Consider the following 25244-nt stretch of genomic DNA (forward strand, 5'->3'; position numbering starts at 1 on the left):
CCTGAGGCCATGATGTATGGAGAAGGAACAGAGCTCCTTGTCTAGAATCAGAAACACGGTGGCAGAGCCAGTGATGGCCTGAGGTCAGGGCCTTGTGGGAGCTGTGGCTTCAGATCCTGAGAACCCAACTCTTCCCACCATAGAGAGCTGTGGTCGGCCGTCCTAGGCCACTGTGTGCAGAACATCAGTTACAGATGTGCTACATCTGTTCATGCTGGGGAACATTTGTTTAATGATAGAAAGATGTGTTGCATTCTTTTATGTTGCATTTGTTTAACTCTGTGAAGCTGTGTTACTTTGCCTGTCTAAAATATCTGATTGGTCTAATAAAGAGCTGAACAGCCAATAGCAAGGCAGGAGAAAGGATAGACGGGGCAAGCAGGTCCAGGGCGAGTACCTATCAACAGGAAATGGCTAAGTAAAGGTACCATGTGACAGCCGGGCATGGTGCAGGACACCTTCAATCCCAGCACTCGGAATGCAGAAGCAGACGAGTCTCTGTGGGCTCAAGGCCAGTGAGGACTATACAGTAAGTCCCATCAAGACTACACGGCAATATCCTGTCTCAAAAACCCAAACCAAATACAAACCCATCTGTCTCATCTTTGCTTTGAGAGCTGTTCTGCCTCAGCCCCTCACTCCTGAATACAGGCCTGCTCACGTTCACCTCCACCCGCTCCTGAACTCAACTATGAAGTGAATCTCTAGCTGAAGTGCTCTTCACCCAGAGACACTGATGGACAGGAGGAGCCTTGCTCGGCTCAGCAGTCTCCCATCTCACTCTCACTCAGCGCCATTTCTAGGGACATCAGCACAGCAGCCAGGTTCATTAGGGCTGGGCTGACACTCGGGGTGGCTGGCTCTGGGCTGAACTGGGACTATTTGGGGAGCCTCATCACTGGTTAAGCCAGGAACTCTTCTCTGAAGCACCAGTTCTCCTATATAATTCTGGGCTTTGCCTTTCAGAGGCCTGGGGCTCTGTTGCCTAAAGGTGGCCTTCTCATCCTCTTCGCCGTGTGAAGTAGCTGTCCTGACACCACCTGACACGGCCCATCCTCCCCGTCTTTTCTACCTTGTCTGTCCCTTTTCCTGTACCGTCCACGAAGTCTGGGGAAGTGACTGGCACAGGGTTTGACAGAGAGAAAGAAGATAAATAAATACTGTATTAATAAGACAAAAAAGACAAGTTATTCTAAAAATGCAAATAATCATTAAAACTAGCATTCTTGATAAAGCTGAAAAACGTAGAAACAAGCACAATAAACTGTAGATATCATCATACTCATCACAATATGAACAGGTCCATTTGAAATATATAAAATAATCAATACATTGAGACTATTTGAATAGTAAAAGCCAGGAGGAAATAAATGAGAATCAAGATGATATACTTTTCTACTAAATTTCTTGTCCTCAAAACTGTGGCGCACACCATTAATCCCAGCACTCGGGAGGCAGAGGCAGGCGGATCTTTGTGAGTTCGAGGCCAGCCTGGTCTACAGAGCAAGATCCAGGAACAGCACAAAGCTACACAGAGAACCCTATTTCGAAAAACAAAACAAAACAAAAAAACAAATAAAAAAAAAAAACTGTGGTGTAATGCCTTTTGTTTCCTCTTCATGGAGGGTCTCAGGCGATGGGGAGAGGGGTCGGTGCAGCCAGGCTCGGGAGCCCAGCTTCCCACTCACCGTTCTGCCATCTCTTCGCCCTGCGGATGTGGAGGTACTGAAGCCAGGCCTTCAAAGCTCTCTGCTTCTGCCAGCGCTGATGGTGTCGCACAGCACTGACCTCCTTCCACCTTTCCCGACGGCTATTTAGGAGCTGTTCTTGCCATCGTGACCAAGCCTGAAAAGACCAGATCAAGAATTCAATGTCCTTGCCACACAGTGAGTTTGAGGCCAGCCTGGGTTACATGAGATCCTGCCTGAAACAAAACAAAACAAACTTTGGGGGCGGGGATTACAAATGAAAAAATGAAGAGAAGTTGTAAAAAGTAATTTGCAGCAGGGTGAGGGTGGTGCACACCTTTAATCCCAGCACTTGGGAAGCAGTGGATCTCTTAAGTTCAAGGCCAGGCTGGTGAGTTCCCTGACAGAGTGAGTTCCATGACAGCCAGAGCTACATAGAGAAACCCTGTCTTGGGGACAGGGGTGGGGGGTGGGGGTGGAGAAGTAATTTGCAAGTACATGATGGAGTTCGGCGTAAAGTTTTTGAGCTCAGCTACACTGGTGGATTAACTAAGGGAAGACATGGAGCTGTTCCTATATATACAAGGGATGAAGCGGAGATTACATGCTAGGAGACCATCAAAAGCTGTTGTTTTAAATTTCTATGACAGCTCCATGCAACCATAGATAATAAAAACTTTGTCTTAAAAAGGAATGATGGGGGTGGCAGAGAGATTCCTCAAGGGTTGTTATTCTTACAGAGGACCAGGTTCAGTTCCCAGCACCCACAAAATGGCTCAAAACCATCTATAAGTCCAGTTCCAGGGGATCTGACACTCTTCTGTCCTCTGGGGTGCCAGGCACATGCATGGTGCACAGACATACATGCAAACAAAATTTACACACACACACATGGAATAATGAAATTAAATGACACTCTGAGTATAATATAGTAAATTCTGATTTAGGATGAATGCAGGTCTGCCTTTTCTTTGGAAGTGATGCTAGGGGATGCCTATCAAGACGCTGTTCTCTTACATTTCAGGGAAGCATGCTTGTAAAAGGTGAAAGTGGACAACAGGATTCCCTTAAAATTATTCACAAACCTGTATCCATGAGAAGGTTTCATGTATCTGCAGAGATAACTCATGCCTTAGTTTGAATATAAAGATTTCTTGTAGCTGAAAGTTTTCCTGTGTCCCGCCTGGCTAATACTATTTTTTAAACTTTGGCCATGGCAGACTTCTTGCTATCTAGTTCTTATATCTTAAATTAACCCATTTCCATAAATCTATACTTTGCCAAGTGGCTCATGGCCTACCGGTACTTTACATCTTTCTTCTCCTGGCAGCAGCTGGCAGAGTCTCTCCTGCTCTGTCTTCCTTCCTCTCTCTCTCTCTTTAGAATGTCCCGCCTAACCTTATTCTGCTCCACCATTGGCCAAACAGCTTTATTTATCAACCAATCAGAGCAACACATTTTCACAGCATACAGAATGACATCACCCACCAATTTCTTATCTTCTTTTTCTAAATCTGTAACACCTCTTCCTTCTCTCCTCTCAGGTGAATACCATTCTTTCTGGTCCCCTCCAAAAATACGGCAGGGGGCTAGAGAGATGACTCAGTGATTAAAAGTGAGTACTGTTCTTGTAGAGGACCTGAGTTTAGTTGCCAACACCCATGTTGGATGTCTCACAACCACTTGTAACTACAGCTCTAGGAGATCTGGTGCCCCCTTCTGGTTTCTGTGAGCACACACACACACACACACACACAACACAATACATATGTATAAAGAAATAAATCTTTAAAAAAGGCAATTGAGAATTTTCTGCAAGCAGTACCAGGTAACTCTGCCTGCCCCTGCTCTAGCCAAACTGGCCAAGCTCCTCCAGTCAAAGGTCACCTTTACTATGGCTACATGCCATCTTCTCTTGCCTTCTCAACTGTATCACTGGAAATTTGCCCCTCTCACCTTTCACTTTCTACTAGGTTTGAGAAACCAGTGGACAAATGTACTATATTTCTCCCATCCTATTTTTGTTCTTTTTGTGTTTTGTTTTGTTTTAAGGCAGGGTTTCTCTGTGTAGTCCTGACTGTCCTGTAAGTAGCTCTTTAGACCAGGCTGCCTTGAACTCAAGAGATCCACCTGCCTCTGCCTCCTGAGTGCTGGGATTAAAGGTGTGCACCCTCAACCACCTGGCTTTTTTTTTTTTTTGCTAAAACAAATTTTTTTTTAAAATGCCCTTCACAGGCTGGAGAGATGGCTCAGCGGTAAGAGCACTAGCTGCTCTTCCAGAGGTCCTGAGTTCAATTCCCAGCACCCACATGGTGGCTCAGAACCATCTGTAATGGGATCTGACTTCCTTTTCTGGTATGTATAAAGACAGTGCACATATATATAAAATAAACAATTCTTTTAAAAAATGCCCTTCAGAGCCAGGTGGTGGTGGCACACACCTTTAATCCCAGCACTTGGGAGGCAGAGCCAGGTGGATCTCTGTGAGTTGGAGGCCAGCCTGCGTTACAGAGTGAGTTCCAGGACAGCCAGGGTTACACAGAGAAAACCTGTCTCGAGAAACCCCAAAAAAAAAAAAAAAAAAAAAATGCCCTTCAGGATGTGACAATCAAAAATGTGGCTTTTTATTGGGCTCTACATCAGACACAAGAATAGCCATGTATGGCTTTATTTCAAGTGTGTACGCACAGGTGCCCTCAGGCCAGAAGCATTGGATCCCCTGGAGCTAAAGGCACAGGTGGCTGAATTGCCTGACGTGGATGCTGGGAATGTAACTCAGTCCTCTGGAAGAGCACATTTGCTCGTAACAGTGAGCCATCTCTCCAGCCCCGCTTTCCTTTCCTTTTCTTTCTTTTTGAAGCAGGATCTCACTATGTAGCTCTGCGTGGTGACCTAATGTATGGTTTTAATACGAACTGTGTTATATTGTGTCATATCAATATGAAAGGCATTGGAATTAACAACATTGTGGCTATAGAGAAGAAAGCACCCCCTCCCCTTTAATCTACAATGGAAGTACATCTAAGTGTGTGGAGAGGTGAACATTACATCCACAACTGTCAAGTGGCCAGTGTGGAGGCTCAGATTACTCAGGGTCCCAGAACCTGAGCTGGCTTTACCCAGTAGGGCTGCAGAAGGGGTTGATTTGACCACAGGCGTGGTTACCAGGTGCTTGGAAGGGTTTACACTTGGCTGTGCAGTGTGCTTTGATCTAGCAAGGGGGAGGTCTTTTGTCTGCCCCTTGGCATTGTTAAAAAAGCCCTTTTGAATAAACAGAAAGGGCCGGTGGGTTTTGGTCCAGGTCCTCCAGAAGCTATCCTGTGTTTCTGTCTTTCTTCTCATCTCCATTTTCCATTCTACCTAATATTTTCTTATTCCTCTCTCCTCCTCTTAGGAACCCTTGAAAAGGTGGGAGCTGGCCTCCCACAGGCCAGAACAACTAAGCACCAGGCAGGCCCAGTGCACAGGCCTGTGATCACAGTACGCAGGCGCTAGAAGCAAAAGGCCCAGGAGCGCAAGGCCAGGAGGGGACATGAGACACTGTACAAGAACAGAAAAGATCATCAAGAGAGAACTATATTTATTCTTTTTTTTTTTTTAAACCGGAGCTGAGGACCAAACCCAGGGCCTTGCGATTGCTAGGCAAGCGCTCTACAACTGAGCTAAATCCCCATGGCGCATGCCTTTAATCCCAGCATTTAGGAGGCACAGGCAGGCAAATCTCAGTGAGTTCGAGGCCAGCCTGGTCTACAAAGCAAGATCCAGGACAGCCAGGGATACACAGAGAAACCCTGTCTCAAAAAAAAAAAAAAAAATAAAATAAAATAAAATAAAGACCCTGAATTTTTATTATTTTTTAATTTTATTGTTTTTAATTAAATATGTGGCATGTGTGTCTGTTGTGTGGGTATATGCATGTGTGTGCAGGTGTCTGAAAGCCAGAGAAGTTGGATCCCCTGGAGTTGGAGTTTCAGATGGTTGTGAGCGATCTGATAGGGGTGCTGGGAATTGAACTCTGGTCCAGGCCCCCTCCCCCCTTTTCCTGAATATTTAAAAAGGAATAAAAAGTATATTTGCATAGTTGTTAAAACATGAAGAGTGGCTGGGCATGATGTTTCACATCTTTAATCCAGCACTCAGGAGGCAGAGTTGGGTGGATTTCTGTGAATCACAGGCCAGCCTGGTCTGTGCAGTGAGTTCCAGGACAGCCAGGGCTACACAGTGAGACCCTGTCTCACAAAAACAAAAACAAAGCCCCATGAAGCATGGGTTAAACAGGGTGAGGTGTATGTTTACCCACCTTTTTTCTGTGATTCAGTATTTGCAGACACAACCCCCAAAGGAAAGGTTTACCCTTCAGCACACTGTGCCACGCGGCTGACACCAGCCCTCTCCTTCCCAAGCTCAAGACGGCCATTTTGTGACTTCTCCCCAGCAGGCTTTCTTGAAAGCACTCCCATGTGCTCACTGAAACTGCTTATCAATCTATCAACCATTTCCACGTGGCTCAGCCCAAAGGTCAAGTCTGTCCTCGCCCTGCCTGACCCGGCAGAATGGCATCTGACGTGGCAGAGGGCACCTTCTCTGCTGGGTCCTTGTCCCCAGGCTCTCCTGTCACTCACTCCACTATCCGCTCACTCCTCAGCTCAAACGCCTCCTCCTCCATGGACTCCAATAGTAGAGTCCTGCCTCAGCCTCCCTCAGCAGCTCAGATGCTCTGTGGACTCCGGATCAGGCTCAGCATCCCAAGTCAAGAGCACAGCTTCCCCCGACCCTTCCCCACAGGCCGCTTCTCCTTCAGAGGGCCCATGTCAGTGAAGGGTAACTCCACTGTGGCAGCTACTCAGGCAAAGGCAGAGGTCACCACAGAATTCCTTTTCTGAAGAAATATGTCGTCTCTCCATGAGCAAATTCTACTAGTCACTTTCAAACAAGCAGAACCTTGAGTCTGAAGAGCTGCTCAGTGGTTAAGAGAGCTGCCTGTTCTCTTAGAGGACTCAGGTTTGAGACCCAGGCCCCACAAGGCAGCTCACAACCATCTGTGACTCTAGTTCCAGGGGATTCAATACCCTCTTCTGACCTCTATGGGCACCAGACACACACATGCTGCACATATATACACACATTCAGGAAAAAAACTTACATATGTATAATAAAATAAATAAATCATAAACACACACAAACACACACTCCAACTACCATCTTGCCGAAATCTCACTTGGAATTTTCTTTCTTTCTTCTTCATCTTCTGTTTTTTTGTTTTTGTTTGTTTGTTTTGTTTTGTTTTTCAAGACAGGATTTCTCTGTGCAGCCCCGGCTGTCCTAGAATTCAGAGATCCACCTGCCTCTGCCTCCTGAGTGCTGGGATGTATGTGTATGTGTATGTCTGTGTGCAGGTATATGCACCTGGGTACCTGAGGAGGTCGGAAGGTATCAGATGCCCTGGAGCTAGAGTTATAGGTAGTTGCGAGCTGTCTACTGTGGGTTCTGGGAACCAAACTTAGGTCCCCTGCAAGAGTATGTACTCTTAGCCACTAACTCATCTTTTCAGTTTTCCAACAGTTGGTTTTACTGTTTTTATGTACATGGGTATGTGTCTGTATGTATGCCCAGTGTGTGCAGATAGCCTACATTCACGCAGAGTGGTGAGCATGGTCCTAGCACTTGGAAGGTGGAGGCAAGAGGATTAGAAGATCAAGATCATCATCTACTCCATAGCTAGTTCAAGGCCAGTCGAGACTACATGAGACCCTGATTCAAAAACCAAAAGCCAAACACCCTGTGAGGGCGAAGCAGAAGGGTTTTCTCTTCAGTCTTGGTTTCCACCTGCACTATTTTCCATTTGATGCAGAAAAACAATAATGAGGAGATGAGAACATATTTTAACAGTTTCTAACCAATGTAGTGAACTCGGCTCTGCGCGGAAATCTTGTGGAGAGCGGGTACGCGTTCCTAACAGCAGTGCCCATCTGCCGCAGCCTCACCCCCTGCATGCTCTCTCGCCCCACCTCCCCAGGTGCCCAGGCTGCACTCCCAACAAGCAGCAGCAGTGAGAAGCCTTCCTGTTAATTACAGTCCTAGGACATCAAAACCTGAGTGTACGCCCGCCCGACAGACCTGCAGCTGGAGGCTCCGGGCCCTACGCTTCACAGCCGCTGTGTGGAGAGCATGGTCCGCATGAGCTTGTGCTAGTCGCCTCCTCCACCTGCTCCACCAGAAACTGAAAGAGCAAATCAAAGATGGAGTCAGTTGGGGGCGGGGGACAGAAAAGAGAAGGACCATTAGGGCTGTGCTTCTGAACTTCAGCCCAGGTCTCTCTTGCTCACAGTGCCACCTCTAAACTGACATCATCTGCTCGACCCACTGCTGCAAAGAAAAGCAAAAATCAAGAGCAGTCCAGGGCTGAAGAGACTAAATGTGCTTGCCACCCAGTCTGAAAACCCGAGTTCGAACCCTGGGCCCACGTGGTGGAGGGCGAGAACTCACTTCCACATCTGTCTCTGACCTCCACATGCGCCGTCTCTTTCTCTCACACTAACTAAAGCAAAACTTGAAGAAGACCAAGGGCCACGAGCTAATGTCAGATCCACCTTAAGCACTATAAATCACCATCCATGTATTTGTTTGCAGTACTGGAGATGAACTCGGGGCGTGTGCACGCCAGGCAAGCTCTCACCCACTGAGCACCAGTCTGGGGCACTTCAGCACTACAGACAGGCTCTGGTGCTCGGAGCTACACAATTTAGTTTTCCAAACTGGGAGTTAGCTACATTAAAACCCAGACTTGATGAGAAAATCTGAAAGGAAAAGAGGGGCTTTCAGGTCCCCAGTCTTGCAGGCTGTCTCCTTCCTTTCCTCCTGTTGCAGCCACACCTTCATCTTAGTCTCCTTCCTATTTCCTCTGTGTAGCTCTGGCTGTCCTGGATCTCTGTAGACCAGGCGGGCCTTGAACTCACTGAGATCCGCCTGCCTCTGCCTCCCTTCCGGGATGGAAGGCGTGTGCCAGCAGCCAGGTCAGGCTCCCTGAATCAATTTAAGGCTGAGGAGATGGCTCCGGAGGTAGGGTGCTTGAACCTGAGTTTGGATCTCTAGCACCCACATAAAGCCCAGGCTCAGTGACAAGCACCTGCAATCTCCATGCTACAGGGATGGAGTCAAGAAGGTTCCCTGGAAGCTGAGCGGCTGGCCAGCAAACCGAGCTGAATTGGTGAGTTCCAGGTTCACTGAGAGAGCCTGTCTTAAAAAGGAAGGTACAGCCGGGCGGTGGTGGCGCACGCCTTTAATCCCAGCACTCGGGAGGCAGAGCCAGGCGGATCTCTGTGAGTTCGAGGCCAGCCTGGTCTCCAAAGCGAGTTCCAGGAAAGGCGCAAAGCTACACAGAGAAACCCTGTCTCGAAAAACCAAAAAAAAAGGAAGGTACAGCCTGGCATGGTGGTGAACTTGGGAGGCAGAGGCAGGAGGATTTTTATGAGTTTGAGGCCAATCAGGCTTACATATTAAAGCCCCGTATCAAAAAAAAAAAAAAAAAAAAAAAAAAAAGAAAAGGAAAGAGAGAGAGAGAGAGAGAAGAAAAGGAGGTGATGCACACCTTTAATTCCAGCACTCAGGAGGCAGAGGAAGGTGGATCACTGAGTCTGAGGACAGCCCGGTCTACAGAGCTAGTTCCAACACAGCCAAGGCTACACAGAGAGACTCTGGATTAAAACTGAAGGATTAGCCAGGCGGTGGTGGCGCACGCCTTTAATCCCAGCACTCAGGAGGCAGAGCCAGGCGGATCTCTGTGAGTTCGAGGCCAGCCTGGGCTACCAAGTGAGTTCCAGGAAAGGCGCAAAGCTACACAGAGAAACCCTGTCTCGAAAAACCAAAAAAAAAAAAAACAAAACAAAACCGAAGGATTAAATGAAATACTTTACATTATATGAAATACTCTACATTAAATGAAATACTTTCCATTAAATGAAATATTTTACACTATGACACATCCACAGCCCCACCTAGTGATGTAGACCTGTAACCCCAACTATTTGGCTGAGTCACAAGGGTCAAAGGCCTAGTACTAGCTTCAGCTACAGAGAGAATTCAAGGCCAGACTACTCAACATAAAAAGTAAATGGACATGGCTCAGTGGTGGAGTGGAGTATCTATAGCATGTGATACACCCTAAGCTCACTCCCCTATACCACCCTGCCCTAGATAGGATTTCTACTGCTGTGATGAAACGGCATGAACAAAGCAGCATGGGGAAGAAAGAGTTTATTTGTCTTACACTTCCACATCACAGTTCATCACTGAAGGAAGTCAGGACAGGAACTCAAACAGGACAGGATCCTGGAGGCAGGGGCTGATGCAGAGGCCATGGAGGAGTGCCGCTTACTGGCTTGCTCATCAATCACTAATTAAGGAAATCCCTGTCTGCAGCCCAATCTTATGGAGGCTCTTTCTCACTGAGGTTCCCTCCTTTCAGATAACTGGACCTTTAGGTGTCAAGCTGACATAAAATTAGCCAGCTTATACCCCATACCACCAAAAATTCTACACACAAAGTTAACATAGGCTTAGGACACTGTAAGCACTTAGTTACAATTCATCCTGATTATATGAACATTCAATACTATAGCTGGATGTTATCAAGGGGTATTTATAGCTGTCAACTGTGTTCTAAGCACTGTGGTAAGATGGGTGAATTAAAGCCTCAACCCAAGGCTGAGCTAAAATGATGACTGCCGACATGTGGTGCCCCACACACTCACCATAAGACACTCCTCCGCCTAAATTCTACAGCAGTGGACTGCATGTGATGTTTGGTCCTACGGGCAACCATGTATATCAACCAGGACTTCCAGGCTTGGCGCATCTTCTGCTTTGTATCTAGAGACATCAAAGAGATCTTTTTTAAAGGGTAGACACTGGACGGGAGAGATGGCTCGGCAGTTAAAAGCATCTACTGCTCTGGCACAGGTCAGTTCAGTTCCTAGCACCCACACTGGGCAGCTCACAGCCTTCTGGGACTCCATACAGCTCCAGGATGGATTGCAGGGGATCTGATGCATTTCTTCTGGCCTCTGCAGGTTCCTGCACATTTCTACACACTGACATACATACATAAACATAATTAAAAATAAAACCAGGAGAAAAAAAAAAAGGACGCTGTCTCAAAAACAAAACAAACAAAAACAAAAAATAAAAACACAAAAACGGGTAGAGCGGGCCAGTGAGACCACTCAGTGGTTAAGGGTGCTTGCTGCCAAGCCTGGTGGCCTGAGCATAATCCCTGGAGCTCACACAAAAGGAGACCTGGCTCCTGCCGGCTGTCTTCTGACCTCCCAGGAGCACCATGGTGTACAGGAGCCTCACACATTTAAACAAACAAACAAACGTAAGTAAACATTTAAAGGATAGGATACATTATTTCAGGTTGGGATACCAGCTCAAGGGTTTCCTGTACTTCTGAATGCGTTATCTCTTCTCCAGCCTCCAAGCGCCCTCTTCTGGAGATACTGTGTAGTGTTACAAATTAAAAAAGAACCGAGACTGCACAGGTTCCAGTGGTGCCAGATCCCGGCATTTAAAGAAAACTTACTGTGGCAGGCAGGCACTCTGCCGACTGTGCTGCACCTGAGCTCCTCCACCTTCTGCGTTTCTTTTTTCTTTCTTTCTTTCTTTCTTTCTTTCTTTCTTTCTTTCTTTCTTTCTTTCTTTCTTTCTTTTTTTTTTTTTTTTTTGGTTTTTTTGAGACAGAGTTTCTCTGTGTAAACAGTCGTAACTGTCCTGGAACTCACTTTACAGACCAGGTTGGCCTCGAACTCACAGAGCTCTGCCTGCCTCTGCTGGGATTAAAGGTGTGTGCCACCACCGCCTAGCAACCTTTTGTTTTTTCTGAGACCGGGTCAATGTTGCCTGCCTGATTTGGAACTTCCTCTGTAGACTAGGCTACCCTCAAACTCACAGAAATCCACTCGCCTCAAGTGCTGGATTAAAGATGTGCATTACCATGTCCGGTTTTATTATTTTTTCCCCTGGCCTTATTTTTTAAGACAGAGTTTCACAGTGAACTTGGGGCTCTCCAATTAAATTAGACTAACTGGTCAGAGAGCCATAGGAATCCTCCTGCCTCCACTTCCCAGTGCTAGTTTGAAGGCATGTCTGGCTTTTTATGTGAGTCTACACTCAGGTTCTCAGGCTTGCTTTGCAAAGCACTTTACTGAGACCCCTTTTCCCAACCCTGGAAACTGGGTGGTGGCCCATGACTTCATCTCAAGCACTCGGGAGGCAGAGGCAGACAGAGTTCTGTGAGTTCCAGGCCAGCCTAGTCTACAGAGCAATTTCAGGAGAACCAGGGCAATACAGTGAAACCTTGTTTCAAAAAACAAAAAATAAACAAAAACAGGAAAACCAATCTACGCCACAAAATAAAACTTAAAATATCGCCTGGTCTCCAAAGCGAGTTCCAGGAAAGGCGCAAAGCTACACAGAGAAACCCTGTCTCGAAAAACCAAAAAAAAAAAAAAAGAAAGAAAACCTTAAAATATCAAAAGAACTGAAATTATACTAAATAGCATCCTCTGAGTATAATGGAATAAACTAGAACTCCTTAACGAAGGATACAGAAGCAAAGAGATCAAGAGTTCAAGGCTCAGCGTTAAGAGCACTGGCTGCTCCTGCAGAGGATCCTGATTCCGTTCCCACACCCACATGGCAGCTCACAACAGTCTGTAACTCCAGTTCTGACCTCTGTATAAACCAGAGACACACATGTTACACATACATATGTGAAGGAAAACACTAATACACATAAAATAATTTTTTAGGTTCCAAGAGAAATATGTCCTAGGACATAACCCAGGAACAGGATTTTTTGTTTTGCTTTTGTTTTTGAGACAGGGTCTTAACTCTATCTAAAAGAAATTAAACAAAACAAAACAAAAAAGAGTTCAAAGCCAGCCTGCGGATACATAGAAGACCTCATCTAAAAAGAAATAAAATAAAAAAGAATTTTAAAAATAGAAGCTGATGGTGGTGGCACACGGAGGCAGAGGCAAGAGTATCTCTATGAGTTCAAGGCCAGCCTGGTCTACAGAATGAGTTCAAACAGACAAGGCTACACAGAGAAATCTTGTGTGTGTGTGGGGGGGGAGCCCCAAAATAGTAGGAAATGAAACATGTTTCTAAATAATCTATGAACAAAAAGGAAATCAGAAAACATTTTTTAACTGAAGACAGCACATTAACACCTGGGGCAGTGTAACAGTGCTTAAGGGAGCTGTTCATACAGGAGTGAACGCTTGTCAGAAACAGTCTCTCGTTGATGACTTCAGTTTGCAGCTTAAGGATCCAGAAACAAGCATGCAGTGGTGCTGCTTAATCCCAGCACTCGGGGGACAGAGGCAGGCGGATCTCTGTGACACATGTGCAGGGCCAAACAGTCAAACAAATGAAATACAAAAATCTAAAAAAAACCCTTTAAAAAGAACTTCAACAGACACAAATATGATGGCTAATCTAGGTTGTCAGCTTAACTACATCTGGGATTACCTAAAACCCAAACAGCTGGGTACACCTGTGAAGAACTTTTCCCAACTGGACAACGTGAGGTGGGAAGACCCACACTAAATGTGGGCCTTGCCTTCTGTGGCAGCCCACAGAAAAGGACATGGAAGGAGGAAGCCTTTGCTGTCTTCCTGCTTGCCCTCACACTCCATGGCAAGTTCATCAACCCTGTTCCTGAGATACTCCTTTGCTGGGGTTAGAACCTACGTTTTCAGGATTCCAACACAGACTGAAGACCAGCAGCTCTCCAGGACTTCCCTGGGACTCTAGCACCAGATTGAACAGTTGAGACATCCAGTCTTGGGAACTGAACAACTACCAGATCCTTGGCCTTTCCATCAGGAGACAGTCATTGTTGGCCTGTGGGTACCACAGCCGGTAAGCCACTCTCACAAATCCCCTTTTAATGTATATAATAATATGTATTATTAAAAGAACCGATTATATATTATCATAATAGAATATATAATATACATATGTACATATACACATATTAGTTCATTCTATCAGTCCTGTTCCTTTAGAGAATCCTAATACAATTATATATACACACACACACACACACACACACAGATATATACGTGAGCACATGTGGATGTGTACATTAATGGTAAGAACAAGAAAAGATATTCATTATCATTAATTATTAGAGAAATGCAAAGTAAAATGAGAATGAAATATCTGAACTATCTATATAGATAACTCAGATAACTATTTGTAGAGTTAAATTTTTTTTTTTTTTTTTTTTTTTTTTGGTTTTTTTCCGAGACAGGGTTTTTCTGTGTAGTTCTGGTGCCTGTCCTGGAACTCACTCTGTAGACCATGCTGGCCTCGAACTCACAGAGATCCACGTGGCTCTGCCTCCCGAGTGCTGGGATTAAAGGTGTGAGCCACCACCGCCCGGCAAATTATTATTATTATTTTGCAGGAGGTTTTTATTTCTTTTTCTTTTTCTTTCTTTCTTTCTTTCTTTTTTTGTTTTTGAGGCAGGGTCTCACTATGTAACCCTGGCTAGCCTGAACTCACTATGTAGATGGGGTTTCTCTTTGAACTCAGAGAGATCCACCTGCTTTTGAGTGCTGATATTAAAGGCCTGTGTGCTCAACTTGTTTTGTTCTTTGAGACAAGAGCTTCCTGTGCACTGAGGCTAGCCATCTGCTTGCTCCCTCGACTCTCCAGTGCTGTATTACAGGCATGCACCAGCACAGCTGCCCCATTCCTAAAAGAACACTTGGTATTTTTGCATACAAAATGACTCTGCGTTTGCCAAAACCATAGAATTGTACACCAAAAAGAATGACTCTTACTGTATGAGAATTAGAAGTAACAACAACAGCCAGGCAGCTGTGGCGCTCGCCTTTAATCCCAGCACTCGGGAGGCAGAGCCAGGTGGATCTCTGTGAGTTCGAGGTCAGCCTGGTCTACAGCGTGAGAGTCAGGACAGGCACCAAAGCTATAAAGAGAAACCCTGTCTCGAAAAACAAAAACAAAAAGTAACAACAACAAACCATTAGCTACTTCCAGGTTAAATCCAGAAACAATCTGTCTCATATTGAACTAAGAATCCACCATCCTGGGGAGAGGTGAGAAAGCCAGACAGGGAAGGGAACATTCACCACTTGTTTAGGTTTTTTTTGAGACAATTTTGCTACCTAGCTGAGGCTAGACTTTCTGTGTAGTCAGCTAGTCTAGTTCCCATTTCCTTCCTCCACCTCTTGAGAGCTGAGATTATGGGCATGTCTCAACACACCTGGCTAAGGAAAACAACACTTCAAATGCACCTGAATCAAAGCTGGAGAGACGGCTCCACAGGTAAGAGCACTGGTTACTCTTCCAGAGGACCCAGGTTCAATTCCCAGCTCACAACTAACTACAGTCCAGTTCCAGGAGATTTCATGTTCTTTTCTGGTCTCTGCATGCGCACAGCTCACAGACACATAAAAAAAATTAATTAATCAATAAATGAAAATGGGCCTGAATCTTTTGGATCTCGAAGAAAGGTAAGAAGTGCATATTCAGTGTGGTCAGAGGGTGGGGGGAGAGAACAGGTGAAACCTCGAAAATCACACCAGGGCATCGAGTTCATTGAGAGGCCACTGAGCTTGCAGAGTGGCATGGTCTAACCTCTGTCCAACCACTCTTATAGCTATGTGTACACAGAAAACAGGAGTAAATGCAAAGAGGTGATGAAGAATCATCAACATTCTTGGAAGGTGAGGATTACTGTCAGGAAGCAGTAACGGGTACTTCTTCAGAGGGCTCTCCTAAAACCAGATACATGCTGCTGGAGCTTGAGGAACAGAACCGACCTAAGCAAGGCTTGTCACCCCCGACAGGGAAAGGAGGAAGCACAGGTCCACACTGTGGGGGAGCAGCTGTGTTGTGCTCTGTTTAAGCACACCAGCAGGCCAGGTAGAGTCTGCTCACACATCTGCCCAATGAGCTTCAAGTGTCCAAACTACACCACATGGAGACACAGGATCTGACCAGGCAGGGGGTTCAACTACATCTTCTCTCTCACCAGATGATTCCCTCTCCCAGAACCCTCCCCTCTCTCACCGTGATGCTGGGCTCTGCAGAGTCCCTTCCTCATCTCCCGTCGCTGGTACACAAATGTCTTCCAGTTCTGGAACATCAGGTTGTACAAATAGTATCTGAGGAGCCAAAATGCAAACAGTGCTTAAGGTAAGACAACAAAGTAACTCCACCCAGCATAGCCAGTGACCTCTACACTTAGGAGCATTCTAGAAGGGGAAACCTGTAGTTGATGGAGAATTGATCAGCAGACATTAGGGTTGTTTGGAATGAGGGTGCTACCTAGGATTAGCACAGGGAAATCCTATGGGAAGTAATGGGCTGTTCTGACCCTTCATAGTAGAACCATCCAAAATAATTGGGCTAGAGAGAGAGCTCTGTGTTTAAGAACACTGGTTGCTTTTCCAGAGGACCTTTGTTTGGTTCCCAGCACCAACATGACAGGCAGCTCCCAACCATCTGTCACTCCAGTTCCAGGGGCCAACACCCTCTTCGGGCTTCTGCAGGCATTTCATATACATGGTGCGCAGACATACACGCAGGTGAAGCCCCCTCCCACATAAAATAACAAAATGCCACCGTCCCTCCTCTCCATAGCACAATGTGTCCTTTTCCCCACTGTGTTCCAGAGTGTAAGTTTTGAGACCTTATCTCAAAAACAAAACAAACGAACAAAGAATTTTGCTATTGGATTTATTGTGTGGAGGGGGGTATGGGTCACAGCGAAAGTATGGCGGTCAGAGGACAATGGGCAGGAAGGAGCTGGCTCTCTCTCATGGGTTCTGGGGAGCCAACTCAGGTTACCAGATGGCAGCAAGTGCCTTTATCTGCTAAGTTATCGCACCTGCCCTAAAGATGGGCATTTGGTGTAATTTTTAACTTTCCCTCCATTACCCCTTGCAACGGGAGTGGCAAGGAGTAGAAGATTCTTCTTTCTTCCCTTTTGGTGTTTTAATTGTGTTTTGGTGCTGGGGATTAATCCGCTCAGCTACCTGACCCAGCCTCTCTATTTTCTGAATTTTCTTTTCGGTAGGACACACCCTTTCTTGATCATAATTAGTATGCTGGGACTAATTTTTTTTTCAAGACAAGGTTTCTTTGTGTATCCTTAGCTGTCCTAGAACTAGCTCTGTAGACCAGGCTGGCCTTGAACTCACAAAGATCCGCCTGCCTCTGCCTTCAGAGTATTGAGATTAAAGGTGTGCGCCACCATCACCTGGTTTAGGACTAATTATAAAAAAAAAAAAAAAAAAAAAAAAAAAACTCTCAGATTTAGAAATACATGGAAGTGAGTGAACTTCACAAGTCTCCAGCATGGCCAACATAACCACAGACTCAAAGGAACACACACATGTGTGCATGGACATGGACGTAACTGCACATAAGAATGGATTCACTTATTCCCAAAAAGATTTCTAAAATCTAGAAAGCAATCCAAAACATTGCTCTTTTGGAACAGAAACAAGACATTGAGTAATTGTTTGATAGAGTGTAAAATCTCTATTTCAACAAGCGTAAAGTAATGAGACACCTGTAGTGACAGTCAGCTCGAACACAGAGTTTCCATTCTCTCTGGGAGACCCACCATTCTTCCCTCCATTCTCCAAAGACCTTCTGTAGCAGTCTCTGCTCATGGAAAAACCTGGGGAGAAGGGAAAACATCAGAAAGCTGAATGTGAGGAGGCTGGCAGTCAGCTTCACAGTGCCCTTACCTTCTCAGTTAAAACACCTTATAATCGGCACGCCAACTGTGTCTGATTACAAGTTCAGTGCTACATGCACTAGGAACACGACAATCAGTTACACCAGGGATTTCAACAGTCACAGAGACAAGGGAAAGTGGAAACCCTCACATGCTATGAGGGAATCAAAAACGATAGTTTTGGGGGGGTGAGATGATGCACTAGATAAAGCCGCAGGATGCCTGAGGACTTGCGCTTGATCTCAGGACCATGAAAAGGTTGAAAGAGAAGTAGCTCTGCAAAGTGGTCCACTACCTCCACACGTATGTCATGGCATGTGTACACCCCACACATCACACACAAACCTAAGAAGAAGAATTGAAAACTGTTACAATTGTCAGCATTTCTGAATTCTTTTTAGATTAAATAAGAAACTTTTTATTCCCTCTTAGCTGTGTGTAAGGAAAGGTGTGCAGTGCAGGTTCCCGAGACTGAGCACAAGTCCTGAGGCTTGACGGCAAGCACTGTTTTTGGATTTGGTTTTTGAGACAGGGTCTCTACATAGCCCTGGCTGTCCTGGGTCTCACTATGTAGACCAGGCTAGCCTCAAACTCACAGAGATTGAAGCACCTTTGTGGTGATATATTGTGTACCCTAATACGTAGTCGGAAGACTGGACGTAGCCAGGGCTATCTGAAAGAGAAGGGAGACTAGCTGGGGCTAGAGAGTAAGAAAGCACAGTGGGAACAGCAAGGGGTCTAAGGAGGATGAACAGCTGGGGAGGGAAGGCTAGCAGACTGGGGGGGGAGGGCTAGGAGACTGGGGGGGAGGGCTAGGAGACTGGGGGAGGGAAGGGCTAGCAGACTGGGGGGGAAGGGCTAGCAGACTGGGGGGGCAAGGGCTAGGAGACTGGGGGAGGGAAGGGCTAGCAGACTGGGGGGGCAAGGGCTGGGAGACTGGGGGAGGGAAGGGCTAGGAGACTGGGGGGGAGGGCTAGGAGATTGGGGGTGGGAAGGGCTAGGAGATTGGGGGTGGGGGCTTTGAGATGTATAACAAGTACTTATGAGAAGGGACTGAGGGAGCCTGCAGGTTAGCATGGACCTTAATATGCTGATAGGTACCACAGGTATATGTTAATTAGAGGTCCCTTTTGCCAGAAGTAAGGGAAATGACTACTTTTGGCAGGCTGAATGGCTTCACGAGTTCCTGAGGAATGCTGGTTTTTATCTAACCACCAGAAATCCTCCTATAGTCCAGGCTGAGCTCACTTTTGGATATTTGGACTGCCTACTGCAGTTTCCTTTGGACATGAGAAGGCCAACCCAGGAACTCAAAACAGGCAGATGGAGGCAGACATGGAAGGAGAGGCCAAGGAGGAATACTGCTTACTAGCTTTGCTTCTTCTGGCTTGCTCAGCTACCTTTCCTATAGAGCCCAGGCCTACCTGCCTAGGTATGGCAACAGCCAGTGTGCTTGGCCCTCCTCTATTAGTTAGCAATCAGGAAGATGTCCCACAGAGACGCTCAAAAGTCAATCTGATGGAGGCAATTCTTCAAGTAAGTTTCCTATTCCTAGGTGGCTCTAGTTTCATCAGGATGATAGTCAACAACTAACCAGGGGCTGGAGAGTTGGTTCAGCAGTTAAGAGCATGTGGTAGTTTGAATGTAATTGGCCCCCACATTCTCACAGGGAGTGCACTGCACTATTAGGAGGTGTGGCTTTGTTGGAGTGGGCATGGCCTTGTTAGAGGAACTGTGTCACTGTGGGGTGGGCTTTGAGATTTCCTATGCTCTGGATAGTCCCAGTGTCTCAGTCAACTTCCTGTTGCCTGCAAGACGTAGGACTCTGAGCTACTCCTCCAGCACCACATCTGCCTGCATGTCACGATGCTCCCTGGCATGATGATAAGAGACTGAACCTCTGAAACTGTAAGTGAGCCACTCCAATTAAATATTTTCTTTATAAGAATTGCCATGGCAGCAGTTAACTCTGCAACTCACACACGATTGAGCCTGTATGATAATGAGTATTCAGAGATGGGTAATGCCTGGGGGGGCGCTCACCAACCTAAGACAGAGCGCCTGTGTGGCCTGGGCAGGCATCTCCATGACGTGTAAGGTGACCTGCTGACGTCCCACGCAACCTAAGTCAGAAGCTCATTTTTTAGTAAAAGGGGGACCTGTAGGTCCCTGGCCCCCGTTTTGGGTAACTGTTGCCTTGCTTGCTGACCTTGACCTTGATATCCTCCCTATGCTAATTCCCTGCCAGGTTCCACCCTCCTGAATGCTTAAGGGAAGTTCCTTGTCTATGTATCCTGCATAATGGGCGTTAACAGCTTAGATGCAAGATTTTAAAACATCGGTAGCGAACTTCTGCCCTCCGGGGTTCTCCCATTGTGCTGTAAGCCTGTATTTAAGACCTCTTCCCTCCTTCAATAAATATCATTCAGCATTTAAAAAAAAAAAATTGCCATGGTCATGGTGTCTCTTCACAGCACTTGCTGCTCTTGCAGAGAACCCAGGTTTGATTCCCAGAACCCACATGGTGGCTTATAACCATCCACAATTCTAGTTCCAGGAGATTTGATGTCCTCTTCTAGACTTCAAGGATACCAGGCATCCACTTGGTGCACATACATGCAGACAAAACACTCATACACACAAAAACAGTATTAGAAAAATCTAAAAAAAACAAAAAAACAAAAAAACTAACCAGCACAGAAGCTGACTGGAGACTTCTCAACAAGGTCCCTGGTCTTTCCCCCAGAAGCATCTGACTTCTAATTCACTGCTGCCTGCCCCCCACCCACCCAAACCTAAAAACTTCTAAATGCAGTTTTGTTTTGCTTTTTGACAAAGGGTTTCTCTGTGTAGCCCTGGCTGTCCTGGAACTTTCTCTGTAGGCTGAGCTGGCCTCGAACTCACAAAGATCTGCCTGCTTCCTCCACCACCACACCCCCAGTGCTGAGATTAAAGTCATGTGCCATCACACCTGGCTTTGTTTTGTGGTTTTTTTTTTTTTTTTTTTGTTTTTCGAGACAGGGTTTCTCTGTGTAGCTTTGCGCCTTTCCTGGAACTCATTCTGTAGTCCAGGCTGGCCTCGAACTCACAGAGATCCACCTGGCTCTGCCTCCCGAGTGCTGGGATTAAAGGCGTGCGCCACCACTGCCCGGCTGTTTTGTGTTTTAAGAACATTCACAAAATAAGGAGGACCTCATGAGAATTAAAATATATGACCTCTTTCTAGAAATGAAAAATAAATCAGTAAAATACAAAAACAAAGGGTCAGCTGGTCTGAAGGACCACAGTAGATGCTCCTGACGCTGTTTTTCTTTGAACAGGGATTCAAAGTATGTCTTCCTGACTGGCCTGGAAATCAGATCTTCTGTTGTGGAATATTAGCTGAAGATATGTTACATTTGTTACATTGTTTATGCTGTGGAATATTTGTTTAATGATGCAAAAATGTGTTGCATTCTTTTATGCTGCATTTGTTTAACTCTGTGAAGCTGTGTTACTTTGCCTGTCTAAAACACCTGATTGGGCTAATAAAGAGCCAAACAGCCAATAGCAAGGCAGGAGAGAAATAGGTGAGGCTGGCAGGGAGAAAGAATAAATAGAAGGAGAAGAGAATAAAGAGCAAGGAACAAGAAAAGGAAAAGGAGAGAGGATACCAGGGGCCAGCCACCCAGCAACACAGCCAACCACGGAGGAAGAAGGAAAGAAAGATATACAGAATAGAGAAAGGTAAAAGCCCAGAGGCAAAAGGTAGACGGGATAACTTAGTTAAGAAAAGCTGGACAGAAACAAGTCAAGCTAAGGCTGGGCATTCATAAGGATAAGTCTCCGTGTATTTATTTGGCAGCTGGGCCTCCAAAGAGCAAAGAGTGAGGAAAAAAAAACCCCCAAAAAATCAACTACAATCTATCTGTCTCAGCCTCTTGAGGTGCTGGAGTAAAGGCCTGTGCACCACACCGGGGGATTCTGGCTTTGCTTTTTACTGAAAGCAAATGACAATTGACCCCGAATGACATGATGTGATTTCTTCAAGCATCTACTGAGCAGAGACTGACAAAAGACTGGAAAGGAGTGAGGTAAGTTCCTGGGTGAGGCAGGAAGAGGACATCTCCACACCAAGTGCTACCAAGAAGTGGACTCTCAATATATTTTGACGGTTAGACCAGCATGATCTGGGGTGTCTGATATTTTACACTGGAGCAGAAAAGAACAAGATGAGTCAAGGATGACGCCTACATTTTTAACCTGAGCACCCAGAAGGGTGAATTGGTTCATGCTAATTGGGGATGGGAGGGCTACTTAGCAGGGAGGCTTGTTGGAGGTACCAAGAGCTCATTTTGAAGCCAAGCCTGGTATCACAGCACTCAGGAGGCAGAGGCAGAGGCAGAGGCAGAGGCAGAAGCAGCTGGATCTCGGTAAGTTCAAGGCCAGACTGTTCTACAGAGCTAGTTCCATGACAGTTCCATGACCCTGTTTTCAAAACAAAACAAAACAAGAATAATAACAAAATGCTGGGCATAATGGTACACACCTTTATTCCCAGCACTCTGAGCTGGGGGCCAGCCTAGTCTACATAGTGAGTTCCACACCAGCTAGAAATACAAAGTGGGACCCTATCTTTAAAATAAACACATATACATATATATGTGTGTATATATACATATAGACAGATGATGATAATGTGTGAATATATGTATATATACACACACACACACAGACAATGATAATGTTGATGAGGAAAGGGGAGAAGAGACATAATTATATTTTAATTGAAAATTTTTAAATAAAATAAGTAACAGAAACAGAAGAAGCCCAAAAGCAGCTCAGTGCTCTGGGCTAACAATACCTGGCTCTGGAGGGAGTTACTCTTCCAAAAGTCATTTGAATCCACAAATACAAGAACTTTCTGGCCACACATCTGAAAGAAAAACACACACACATTTGAAAATTCTACCGGGCTCACACACATTTGAAAATTCTACCTGGCTAACAGGACTTTTCTGGAAAAGAGAGGGAACCTTTAAAGTGTCAAGTGGAGGGACCAGAGTCTGAATCAAAAGATGATGTCATAGCTAATCTTTCATCAAACAGAAATGGAGAGGACAGGTTTAGAAAACTAAAATCAGCCTGGGCGGTGGTGGTGCATGCCTTTAATCCCAGCACTCGAGAGGCAGAGGCAGGCAGATCTCTGTGAGTTTGAGGCCAGCCTGGTCTACACAGCTAGTTCCAGGACAGCTAAGGCTATACAGAGAAACCTTGTCTTTAAAAACACTACCAAAAAAACAAAACAAAACAAAACAAAACAAAAACCACAACCCAAACCTACTATCAAGCAAATTGTTTTTAAATACTTTCTTTTTGATTTCAGGTGGATTTTGTTGTTGTTGTTTTTGTTTTGTTTTGTTTTGTTTTTATATGTAGCTCAGGCTGGCCTGGAACTCACAGAAATCCACCAATCTCTGCTTATCTGAGTGCTAGGATTAAAAGCATGTGCCACCATACCACTCAAGGTCTTTTTTACAAGTCCAGTAAACAAAATATATGAATAAGGAAAGTTTGGCCTCTATCAATTTCTAAAGTCATCTCCCCCAACCACCCAGTGTGTGTGTGTGCGTGTGTGTGTGTGTGTGTGTGTGTGTGTGTGTGTGTGTGTGTGTGTGCAGGAAGCCAAGGCCTCTTGCGGGTTAAGCAGGTACTCTATCACTAACTTGCAAACCCAGCCACTTTATAATTATCTCTTTAAAGACAGGCATTGCTATAATAAAACTCAGAGACTGTAAATCTCAAAGCTTGCAGAAAGTTGAGTCCTACAGTTTAACATGCACCAAGATAAGCTGAAGGACTTTTTCTGTGCCCGACTGTGGGAGCTTAGACCTAGCAATAGTAGAACTCAACACAGGGCATATAAACATTATCTTTTTAAAATCTCATCAAAACTCACGAACTGTGGACTAATAGCTACGGAGCCCCCATGGGACAGGACTAGGCCCTCTGCATAGGTGAGACAGTTGTGTAGCTTGACCTGCTTAAGGGGCCCCCTGGCAGTGGGATCAGGATCCATCCCTGGGGCATAGGCAGGCTTTTTGGAGCCCAGTGCCTATGGGGGACACTTTACACAGCCTTGGTGCAGGGGGAGGGGCTTGGACCTGCCTCAGCTGAATGTACCAGGCTCTGTTGGCTCCCCATGGGAGGCCTTGCCTTGGAGGAGGTGGGTGATAGATTCACAACATGCCCCCATGGTTGGGCATGTCCAGCGGACCTAGACACTTCCGCCTAGCCAGTTCCAGGTCAAAATAGCCATTTCCGGATAAAAGTGTCTCTTGTGACCAGGACCCTGTGGTTTTTTTTTTTTTTTTTTTTTTTGGTTTTTTGAGACAGGGTTTCTCTGTGCAGCTTTGCGCCTTTCCTGGAACTCGCTTTGGAGACCAGGCTGGCCTCGAACTCACAGAGATCCGCCTGGCTCTGCCTCCCGAGTGCTGGGATTAAAGGCGTGCGCCACCACCGCCCGGCAACCCTGTGGTTTTGCATGGTTGCGTAAGAGCGCACAACGCAACCATGTGATCTACGTGCATGCATAGAGTAGCCACATAGACCTGTGTACGCCTGTGCCACCCAGCCTTTATAAGCCGGTGCCATATTCCGGGCTTCCTTCTTCTTCTCCACACATGTGTCTCTTCCACAGGCCTGAGCACACTTGTCTGTCTCTCTTATCTTAATAAAACTCTTGTTAGTGGATTCTGTCGTGTTTCGTGACATTTCCTCACAGGGTAAGAGCGCCGCCAAATAACTAACAGTAGGAATGGGGGATGGGTTGGGGAGGAAGGCTGGGGGGTGGGAGGACGGGGAATCCGTGGTTGGTATGTAAAATGAATAGAAAGTTTCTTAATAATAAATAAAATAAAATAAAACAAATAAAATCCCATCAAATTGTTTTCTTTTTATTTTGTGGACAAAGAGAAGACTCACATTGGAGCACACACTCTGTTTTCCTTCGTCATAATTTTAGGAAACAGGATAATTTTTGTTTGTTTGTTCGTTTTTTTGAGGCAGGGTTTCTCTATGTAACAACCCTGGCTGTCCTGTAACTCGCTCTGCAGACCAGGCTGGCCTCAAACTCAGAGATCCACCTGCCTCTGCTTCCTGAGTGCTGGGATTAAAGGCGTGCGCTACCACTGTCCCAAGAAGTATAATTTTTTTTGACAGATGCCATTTGTAGCCCAGACTGGCTTTGAACCACCATGTTCTTGCTTTCCCCTGCCTGTGTCACCATCCAGACTCACCTTAAACAAGACAACACAGAACACCTTTCAATATGAAGTATTTGGTCAGTGACAAGATGAGGACATCAGATTTGAGGGGAACCATCCTTTCCTCATCTTCCTTCCTGTTTAAAATCCCCGGCAAAGATCCAGGTGTCCGACCTTTCCCGAACACTGAGCAAGGAGGGGTGGGGCACTCAGTGCCCTCTACTCCAAGCCCTGTGCAGTGCCGTGCCACCGGAAGACATCAGCGCACAGGGTGTCTGCCATTCCCTGTGGCTGTGCTGAAAGCAGGGACCTAGCACAGTGCCTGATACACACACACCCATGCGCTCATTCTTCTTGTCAATCTCTGGGCTCAGCCTGAAACCCTCTTCTTCCTACCTTTTGTCTGGCTTAGTCTTACATGATCCTTCAGGACTCAGCTAATTGTATACGTCACAACTGGAGACCATAAATGAACACTGGATGATGCAGACTGTCTGCAGCTTCCTAAATCGTCTTCTTCTTCTTTTT

At 45.8% G+C, this 25244-nt stretch overlaps 1 protein-coding gene across 11 annotated transcripts in view; it reads right to left on the reverse strand.

The window, feature by feature from the left end:
• The window catches only part of Sfi1 (SFI1 centrin binding protein), a 59644-nt gene that overhangs the window by 28617 nt on the left and 5783 nt on the right, over nucleotides 1-25244 (reverse strand). For 9 of the 11 annotated variants that reach the window (XR_008217679.1, XM_052736284.1, XM_052736282.1 and 6 more), the window contains 6 exons: nucleotides 22316-22387; nucleotides 17302-17412; nucleotides 15795-15889; nucleotides 10439-10556; nucleotides 7806-7908; nucleotides 1689-1845 (listed from right to left, as the gene is read on the reverse strand). Coding sequence is in view for 10 of the 11 variants with exons in the window: in XM_052736284.1 (XP_052592244.1) it covers nucleotides 1689-1845; nucleotides 7806-7908; nucleotides 10439-10556; nucleotides 15795-15889; nucleotides 17302-17412; nucleotides 22316-22387 (656 nt within the window). In the remaining variant the exon portion in view is untranslated. Of the gene's footprint in view, nucleotides 1-1688; nucleotides 1846-7805; nucleotides 7909-10438; nucleotides 10557-13442; nucleotides 13619-15794; nucleotides 15890-17301; nucleotides 17413-22315; nucleotides 22388-25244 lie in introns of those variants that run through there. The other 2 variants (XM_052736290.1, XM_052736292.1) reach the window with 2 other exon arrangements.

The sequence above is a fragment of the Peromyscus californicus genome, unplaced genomic scaffold (genome assembly GCF_007827085.1).
Source record: "Peromyscus californicus insignis strain IS unplaced genomic scaffold, ASM782708v3 Scaffold_13__1_contigs__length_99412109, whole genome shotgun sequence".
NCBI lineage: Eukaryota > Metazoa > Chordata > Mammalia > Rodentia > Cricetidae > Peromyscus > Peromyscus californicus.